The sequence below is a fragment of the Athene cunicularia genome, assembly GCF_003259725.1.
Source record: "Athene cunicularia isolate RWA chromosome 6 unlocalized genomic scaffold, athCun1 chr6_part1, whole genome shotgun sequence".
Taxonomy (NCBI): Eukaryota; Metazoa; Chordata; class Aves; order Strigiformes; family Strigidae; genus Athene; species Athene cunicularia.
In genome coordinates, this window is record NW_020799105.1 from 24,045,399 (window position 1) to 24,055,387 (window position 9,989).

At 40.1% G+C, this 9,989-nt stretch overlaps 1 protein-coding gene across 1 annotated transcript; it reads left to right on the plus strand.

The window, feature by feature from the left end:
* Window positions 1–3,248: 3,248 nt before the first annotated feature.
* Window positions 3,249–5,832, plus strand: NPS (neuropeptide S; the record flags this gene model as incomplete). The annotated part of the gene is made up of 2 exons (XM_026851720.1): window positions 3,249–3,332; window positions 5,623–5,832. Coding segments are annotated over 2 exons (294 nt in total), but the record flags the coding sequence as incomplete, so codon positions are not given.
* Between the last annotated feature and the right edge of the window lie 4,157 nt (window positions 5,833–9,989).

Here is a 9,989-nt window from a genome sequence, read left to right on the forward strand (position 1 = left end):
AAAGCAAGCAGGAGGGAAGAGGTGATATTGTTGGCTTTGCAGGGAAGCGGAAGATATTTCTGCTAATTTATTCTCATAAAATGCAAATTTTATGGATGATGGGAATTTTTGTTATGGTTCTTAATGATTATATGACCTATGATACCTGGCAGTGAACCTTACTTGGGAGCAAAGCCTCAAACTGGGTGCTCTGCAGACAGAGCAGAAGACAGAAATGTCAATTGCCACTTGTTCTGTTAAACCTGATTCATCCAGACCTGAAGTGGGAATATCTTGACTGTATCTAAATCTCCATATACACTTTATGCATGCAAATCACAGTTGTGGTGGGTTAAACTGCATCCTGAACAGCTACAAAAAAATAAACTCAAAGAAGTGAGAAGCAAATGTGAGAGCTTGAATCTTTTCTCTGTTCAGGTAATACCACTTGTGTGTGTCTCAGAGGTGGACAAATCCCCTGAGCCCTGTTCTGGGTTGGAAACTCATCCACGTCTGCCTCCTGTGAAAACAATTTGTGGTTGCTCAGCTGGTCAAAGCCTTTGGAAAGGTGGAATCTGCTCTTGGATTTTGTGGGGGAAAAAACCCAAACATTACTTGTCTATCTCCTCTTAGATTCAGGTCCTAAGGACCACGGTCTGTCATAGATGACTTTTAGGCAGAATTAAAAACAGAAAGCAGGCTCAAGAGTTTTGCTAAGAAAGATCTTACCGTGAGCACGTCTAATACGAGCATGAATGAAATACAGACACACCCCCAGGTTAACCATTACTTCCTTCAGAGCATTCAGACCAGATGTGATTGGTTTTGCAAAGTGCTTGGGAGATTTACTGCTATAACAGCCTCTTTCCCTTTCCTACCCGCTGCGTGAAACACCCTTAATGAGCATATTTGATCATCTTTTTGTCCTTCCTTAGAAAGTCACCCAAGAGCTGTCTTCCCGTGTTGTTTGGATTTTCCATAACCTGCTGCTTTGCTCCAGTTTCCACAAAACTTCATCCTGTCTGGGTGCACATGGCCATCTCCTTGGAGTCCCCTGGGAGATGCTTGGTGGCCTCGCTTGGTTGTCCTCTCACCACCTGCTCATGCTGAAGGTACCCACAGAGAGTGTCTGGGCACCTCTTGTGTCCAAATCTTGTGAGCTAGAAATGTGGCTAAATCCACTCTTTTAGAGGGATGTGATTAAGGTAAGCATAGGAGGTACTGACCAGGCACAATGGGAGGTCACCAGGGACGCGAAACAACTCATGATTTAAATAAAATAATCTAAGTCAATAATGCACCAAAGGTTACCCGGAGAGTCTCATGCACAAACTCCAACATTGCACCTAGAAATCCTGAACTTGAATCACAAGCCTATTCTTGTCCCTAGTCTTCCACAAATAACGGTGTGTGAAGGTTAATTTTGTATTAAAATGGAGTTAAACTAAACTCAGATACAATGAAAGCTGACGCTAAACTATGCTCAAGCATAATCCAACCCGAAGTGCTTTTCATTGCAGCAGAAACACGGGCTAATCCGCTTATCGGTTGGAGTTGGAGGTCCCGTACGAGTTGGAACGGGATGTTCAATTCAAACGAAAGGATTTTCTCTCTGAATAAGAGGACACATACTGAATATGCAAATAGTCAAATGTTCTCTTGACGGTTTTTATAAATGGATTGCTTAGTGTGATGTTTAAACGAGGCTAATTTCGTTTTATATTTCTAGAGTCTTGTTGGTCCTGAAGAATCCTGAAGTGCTTTACCAGCAATTACAAACACGTACTTTTAAAAAGTAATATAAGAGTCATTGGATTATATCAACCACTGACATGATCAGCACCACCATGTACAACGACAATGAAAAAACATTCAACCGCAATCTGAGATCAAATTATGAATTTTTCTATAAAAAGGGTTAAAGGCTCTTGCATGCCACTGCATTTTTTCCAGCCTTACCTGAAGGCTTCTCTGCTTTCTACCTCCTGGAATTAAATGTATCTACCTCAGGAGACCGAATGTTCCGGTTAAAGTTGTCCTAATTTATAACAGCTCGGGTATCCCCAAAGACTCACACAGATTTCCCTTCTGGAGCCCTTGTAGGTTGATTTTTCAGTGTAAACACTGAAGGCAACACAACGTTTGAGGCTGCCGAGTCACTGGTGTGCATGTCTAACACTGGGTGACTGTCAGAAAAGAACCTTAGCCTTTTTGTTCTGAGAAAAAAAAAAAGAGGAAAAAAAAAAAAAAGTATGCAATGTTTTTCAGCATTCCCTTGTCTATGCAGTCAAACACTCACAGAATTTGTGGGATTTACTGCTTTTGCAGTATTCTGTATAAATAAACCACCCTATCCCCTAAAATGCTGTGCAATTAAATTAAACGTCGAGCAGTTAAATTTGTTGCGATAACAAATGATGCTCTTAGACGTTAAACATTAGCTATGTTAATGGAGATTAAGAGAATTTATTAATCCCACAGAAGATTTGATTAAATAAACTTAACATAGGCTGAGATACATCCACATACCAGGGAAGAAATTGATGTCCAAACAGTGTAAGTTCTAAGAAAAACACTTAAAATTTGGGTACGTTAAAAATGTAAGAATGTTTATAAAACGGATGGAAGAAAAAGAAAAAGCTATATTATATTGTTATGTATAGTTCACCGTACTGTAGCTGCTCTGAGTCTAATAAGGTTATTTGAGGAACTTTCTACTTAAAGTGCGCTTTTACAGTTTTTCTCTTGTAAGCCAGGCTTTACGAGGTTTAAATATGATATGCTGGAAGTGGTAAAAAATTCTTGAAAAGTATTTATGAAATCTTTAGACCTTTTGACCGTATTTGCTACGATGATACAGACTTAACAGTAAAGCCCCCCGAGAGACATTTTAATGGAACACTTTAAATGAAATCAATCGGTAGTTTCATAACGGCGGCTGGATGTGTGTTCTTGCCATTTTCCCATTTAACAAGAAGAAAAGGCCAAACAAGGACCAATTAGTCATAATAAAATCAGCTTTGATGACATTTTCACTCCTGAACTCTGGTATAAAATGGTCATCTAAGGAAGAACTGAAAGGATATGTGAGGAATTTGGTAGCATAACTGCATGTACATACACATACACTCCTGGGTAAAAAATGATCAGGTAAAGACACGGCGGGTTACTTTGTACATGGAGAAAATAGATTGTTTGTGTTTTATGCGTATGCATGTAGTTTTGCTTGATTTTGTTTTGAATTTTAACTGATCTCGGTTTTTCTTTGAAGTCTATGCAGGTTAAACTTTGCTTTCATTCTTTGGATCTCAATGATATTCATGTGCTCGGGTTACCCAGTTGTCCCTTCCATGGTAAGTCACTTACTTGAAGATGCGATACTTCATCTCTCTTAAACAGCTCTTTTACTTTATTTATCTTTGCTTTTTTTCCTCTGTTGTTCCTTTTTATGAAATGAAAGAAGTTTCTTGTATTAAAGCTATTGGTTAAATATTATTACCTGATTTTCCTGGAGTACAGCTCAATTTTTGCTTTAGTTACTAATAAAATATGCAAGCCTCTAAAATAATCATGTGAGAAATCTATTGCATATTTGATGTAGTGTGGGGAGTTGACATGTTGTATGGAAAAGAGAACAGCATCAATCCCCTCTCCATTTCATCTAAATTCCTCGTCTGTATCAAGTAGGTGCAAGAAGAGGTATGTCTTAATTTCACTTGTTGCTGACTAGTTTATAAACCAGTGACTATTTGTCACTGTTGGTATGTAGGTAAAGGAGAAAATCCTTACATGGAGTTATGGAAAATTATTGCATAGAATCAGTAATACAAATTTGATTGAACTGTGAAAGAAAATAGAGCAGCCTATAAACCCGAAGTGAACAAGTTAATTAAATAATTCTAATATCTTTTCAATTTCTGATCTCAACCGGGTTACCATGACAGGTTGCTGTTCAAGCTAGGCAGACACCATTTAAGACTTTGCCAATGTGGAATGAGGTATTTTATTTCTAATGATGTTCGATTTCCCTGCTTCGGATAAAGTCTCCTTTAGGCTCCCTATTTCTTTATTGCTGTAAGATCAGTTCTAGGAGCCCTGGCTGAGATTTCTCTGTTTCCCCCGGTGTGTTTTGCATCATTATCTTTTCATTAAGGTGAGCCATTGCTAGCAGAAATGGTGACTACTTGTGCAGCTGTTAATTTTATTGATGCGAAGTTCCCGTTAGCCTTAATCTATCCGGCTGGTTCCTCTGTGTGTTTTACTTCTGTAAATGCTGAATCATCTTTCATTCCCGATCACAGACAGTTTAGACACAGCTCGATCTGACTAGTCACATTTCTTAATGGATCTCTTTATGACAATGATATAATAGGTGAAGCAAGTTTAATTATTTCATATAAATTAATAACCTGCATGTTAAAATAACAGTCATTTATTCAGTTGTATAAGTCCCTGTATAGGTTGTGAGATAGCAGCTAAAAATTCAAAGGGGAATTTCTCTGTGCCTGTGTTTCTTGCAGAAAGTATTTCTTCTTAGGGACAAACTTCAGTCTGGGGAAAAAATCCCCACCAGTGGCAAAAGAAGGTTGTGTGGCCGGGGAGCTGCGTGCCTGCTGGGTCGCTTGAGACTCAGTGCATGCTCCTGCTTGCAGAAGGAATCATTAATCTACCTTTTACATGCACAGAACAACAACAACAACAAAATGTTAAGAACCAAACAGTATTAATAAAAGTAATAGCATACTGAATTAAAACTAATCCTAGTGAAGCTAACGGCAATTTTAACATCAGTTCCAGTGACGGCAGGTATTAACCCCGTGGCGTCACGTGCAACCATTTCCCAAGCAAGAATGCGATACAGACAGCTGCAGAAATGGGGGCAAAATATTCCTTTTAGCTAGATAATCAACAAGCTGGTAAATCATGGTATGATGAAAGACGCACAGAACAACTGTAGACGTGCCAGGGAATGGTTTAAGTTCAGTGTTAATTTAAATTTGTAAAATGTTTGTGGAGTTTACATGTTTAGACTGTAAAGTGCAAGTAAAAGGAAAGTGTGCATAAACCTATACGGATTTTAATCCAGACTTTAAAAAAAATTCCCATTATTATTTTGTCATTATTAAATTGAGTCATAACTACTACCATAACCAGTCATAACCACTAGGAAGCTTCCTACCTCAAATTTCGGCTTTACAGGTAATTTTATTTTCTCTTATCTGTCATTTAAACTACGTGACTTCACAAGAGTGATTACAAGATGCTCTTTTCGTTGTTAACTGAAAAAAAAAATCTCATTTTGCAGCAATAAACATGCCTGCTACTCTAGGGAAACTGCTACATGTCACAACTGGTCAGCATCATGGAAAAGATTTTGTATTGTAAACATAATTGTAACAGTATCAGTATTTTATGCCAGAAATACCATCATTCATTTTTCTAGAAAACTATGAAAAAACCTGATTTTTAACATGATGAAACCTTAGCAAGTAATGGTTCATCCTTGTCATTCTAAGCATAAATTGGTTTTGTGTTTCTACTTTGCTTCTTATACTGAACAAGTCCTGGCAAATACACAAATCCACAATTTTGCCTTTCTTATCTCTCTCTCTTTTTTTCCTTTTTTTTTTTTGTAATCTTCAGAGCAGCAATCCTTTTTATTTGAATTGCCAGCTGTATGGGAAATCTGATTACTGCCTCGTCCTGCTGAATAACTGCTTAGCCAAGGTGGGCAGGAATGAAGAACTGGCTTTTTTAAAGCCTTACCTGGAGATGCCTTTCAGTAAAAGGTCCTTCCGCAACGGAGTTGGATCGGGAATTAAAAAAACTTCCTTTCGAAGAGCAAAGTCATAAACAAATGTTCTAAACCCCAGTCCCGATTTTAGCATCTGATGTTTAACTTTGTGCTTAAAATCATTTTAATGCTTTTCTATGATAAAACCAACAGAGACAAATGTACCCGTGTCTTCGGCATGTAAACAGATGTTTATTTCAAAGAGCACAAGCCAAGTGGAGCAGATGGGATTGCTCAGAAAGGGCTTTGTTTCCAAAGTTACAGTATCATAAAGTTTTGTACTGAAATGAATGTTTTCATTTGGTTAATTCCCCTTCTTTGTAAAGCTATAGATTTTAATCATCTTGCTCTTGATTAATACAAAAAACAGTCTTGGGCTTTGAATAGAGGTGTGCATGCAGCATGTCGGGAGGACTGATGGTATTATTCCTGACATCCCTCCTCTCTGCCGTAGAGGCAAACCCACCGGCAAGGCAAGGCATGCCTGTACGTTCCTGTCCCAAATCACATTTACTTGAAGACAACTGCTCTGGCAATTTTAATGCAGATTTAAAGTACATTTCATTTCAGATTTCCAAAGATATGAAGGGCCACTGGTGAAAGACAGAATCAGGCCCTACTTGTAACTTCTCGTTTCTTTGTAATATAGTGATTTATAATGACTTTAGCAGGAAATAATCTCTTGAGGTGTGTCATCTCATTTCCAGATGAGTCCTGGGAAATCACTTTAAGGCAGGGTATCAGTGCAGCTCCCTTTGCCTCAATTAATTGACTTACGTAGGCAACACACATCTGATGAAATGTGCCATATGCAGTTTCTGCTCATCTGCTACAGTGGTGGCGCAGTAATTAACAACGGGGGTTTTTTTAATTTTCTGGGGAAAAAAAAAAAAAAAAAAGTCATTTCATCTGAAAATATGTACATGTGGTGTGTAGGAAAGTTCATCTGCTGAGTTACATATGTGTGAATTTTACCTTGTGGCTGTTTCCTCCAAGTGCAGTGTAACAAGCTGTGATGTTGGCTTGAAAATGTTGCGGAGTGTCCATGCAATGCATTTTGAATTCGAAGCTAAGATAATAATAAATCAGTCTCTGGATGCTTTCTAATATTTCCCTATTAAATATCACAACCCAGGAGATCATCATTAAACCCAGAGCAAGGCCAGTTGGCATCATCCCCTCCGTGATGCCCATTCCTGTGCCTTGCAGCCCTGAGCCCGTGGAGAAAAGGGACTCGAGCACGAAGCTGTGCTGGTGTGATACTGGGCTTTGGACTGCAGCTGGCTAATTTCTAACTGGTTCGAGGAGATCAAACACACTCCTGTCTGCATTTGTCCACACTGATATGTTTAAAGCATTGTGTATTTTAAAACTGCTTAAACACTTAGACTCCTTTTGGGTACTGCTGGTGTCTGGGTTACTTAGCTCTTTGCAATTTAGTCAAGTGACACTTAGAGACCTTTAAAAATGTATAAGGAAAATGTTAGATAATTATTATTCTCATGCACTCTGCCTCGTGTAATGTCTGGGTGGGAGGAAGCCCAGACCAACGAACGTGGTAGCATGCAGGAGTTTCGCCTCCGCGGGGCAGTCACCCCGTTCACTCTTGGCTGCTGTGATTTCAGCCATGGCAGATGTCCTGAAAATGCAATTTTCCAACTCAAGCACTGTCCAGCTCTGTCCAGAACTGCCCAAGAACCAATGTTTGGAGATGTCCAACTGGAGGGCTGGGAATAACTCCTGGTGGGCGACTGCTGAGCGTGCGGTGAGTGCTGCTGAGAGGGACCAAACTGAAGCACAGGTCCCGAGTGGAGGGTCCCAACAGGGGTGGTTCAGTCCTTCAGGTAAAAAAGCAACGGGGATTGTGCTCCGCATCTGTGCACGTCTGTATTCAGTGAGGTGGAGGTGGTTTTGTCACAGTGCAGCTGACTGGAGTGGCTCTGTCCTGCTCCCTGAAGCTCATACCACCACCCAACTTATTTTTCAGGCAAGAAAAAGACCAGAAACAAGTCCAAATTTATCTTTGTCTTGGGCTTTCACCTCCATTTTAGTTAACTTTTTTTTTTTTCTACATAATCAAATACATTTCTGCCTTGGTAACTTATGCTAAACAAGGTTGCCTGTAAGCCCACAGAGCTATATACGTAGCCTTGAAAATCAGCCTCTTCCTTTTCATTTATTGTGCAGGTATATGACTAACTCGTTTAGTGTTTTGGCAATTGCCTTTGAGCAGGTCATGTTCAGGAGGGATGGAGAGCCGGTATCCTGCTCGTACAGACTTTCGTGTCCCCCCCCCCCCCTTTTTAATGTGCTGCAAGAAACATAGCTTCTTGGCTACAGGAAAAAGCCTGTTATTTATGACTTAGTCATTCCCCGACAAGTCACTCCACCTTGAGGCATCTGCATATACAAAAATGATGGTACGAGGAGGCCACCAAGAGCCGTAAGTCTTGCACTCACCTAAATCACATCAAGCAAGCCTGGAAAATGCAGATTATCCAGCTGACTTAGAGAAGCGGTTCTGTCACTGGCAGTCTGATCTTGCCATCACCACCCACTGAAAACTCACAGCACTTACGCTGCCTTCGACATGAAATGTTAAACTCTTTTCTGAACTTTAAAGGTGGCTTTATTTTGGAAAGAACAGAGAGTAACCTTAGTGATCTCTGTCAGAAAATAAGGATCTAAGGGTGCCATTGTTGAGCACATTAATTTTTATGCTGACAGAAATGGGAAACATGAGATGTCTTTTTTTTTTCAGTGCAAAGAGGACAATAAGAATGACTGTGGGAATGTTAGCCTACAGCATAATTAATGTGCTGCAATGAATTATTTTCTTTTCCGGATAATATACATTCATTACCCTGTGAAAAGATATTTTGTTGATTTTCTTTATTATTTTTCTTGGCTTAACCTAAGGGAAAGAGAAAGGATAAACAAGTTTAGAGGGTGGGAAGAGTAATGCTTTGTCTAGGGAATAAGGAGCAAGTTGGGAAGCTGGAAATGACTTGACCAGTCTTGGCCTTTGATAGTAATTCAGTCTATGACCTTAGATAAGTCACCCAATTTCTACTCAGCTTCTTAATCTGAAAAATAAGAAGCTATCTTTGTCAAACCACCTTGCCTAAGCAGTGTCATGACTGGTGGATTTGGGAAGGGTTTTGGAGATGTTGGGGCAGAGAAGGGTGGTCTCTGCAGCCAGCTCAGTGTCCTGGGGCTGGGATGAAGGTGTGAGCTCCAGCATCACCTTCGGCAGGGCACCAAGTGTCCTAATGCCCGTGTTCATTTTCTGACCCCCAGGGAGCCCTGGGGATTTCACAGCCAAGCCGGTTCCCAAGTTTACGGGCTGTTTTCAGCTGCTGCCAAACAAACGGGTGAGATTCTCATTTCCTAACAAGGCTGAGTGAGAAGCATCCTCTACACCTGCTCTTTCAAAGCGAAGCTGCTATAGTTTATTCAACCTTGAGCTAATAATATTATGTATTTTCTTCTTTTTTGGATCGTGCATCCTTCGGTAAAACACATTAAAATGCATTTGAAGGACATGCAGAATCCCTTAATCTGTAAAGGTTTGGTTTTTCCCCCCCTACTTTGCTTTAACTTGCATCTACCTTTGGAGGCTTTGGACATAAGTTTCCACTAATGAATCCCTGTCTCTGGGCTGCGAGAGCCATCTTTGAGCACAGCAGTCACCATTTTTAGCAGCCAGCTTGTCCTGAGCCCTGGGGCTGGGCTGCCACAGCCCTGCAGCTGCAGGAGCCCGTGCTGCATCCCCATCCCCACCCCTGGAAGGGCACCTCACAGAGGGCCGTGCACGTTGTTGCGTATTGCCTGCTGCTCCTCTGCTCCCTAAAACTGATCTGTGCCTTTGAAGGAGGCGGCTAAGGTTACCACTAGGTGAGAATTAAAAGAACAAATCCAATAAAATATGAACGAGTGAAATCTGCCTGAAGACAGGAGGAGGAATTAACATTTTTTTAATTCTTCACAGATTATTGGCAAGAGAGGCAATTAAATAGCCTGATATAATAGCATCTAATTTACTTGCGAGACTGGAAATTAGTTGTTGTAATGACATACCAATACTTGGTTTTCTGATTACCAACCATATATTAAAGTATATATATATACACACATCACATTTAGAATGCCTAATTTGCTATTATTTGCCTGTAGATGGTAATTTATTGCCTTAAAATGCTGAGAGAAAGAAAGG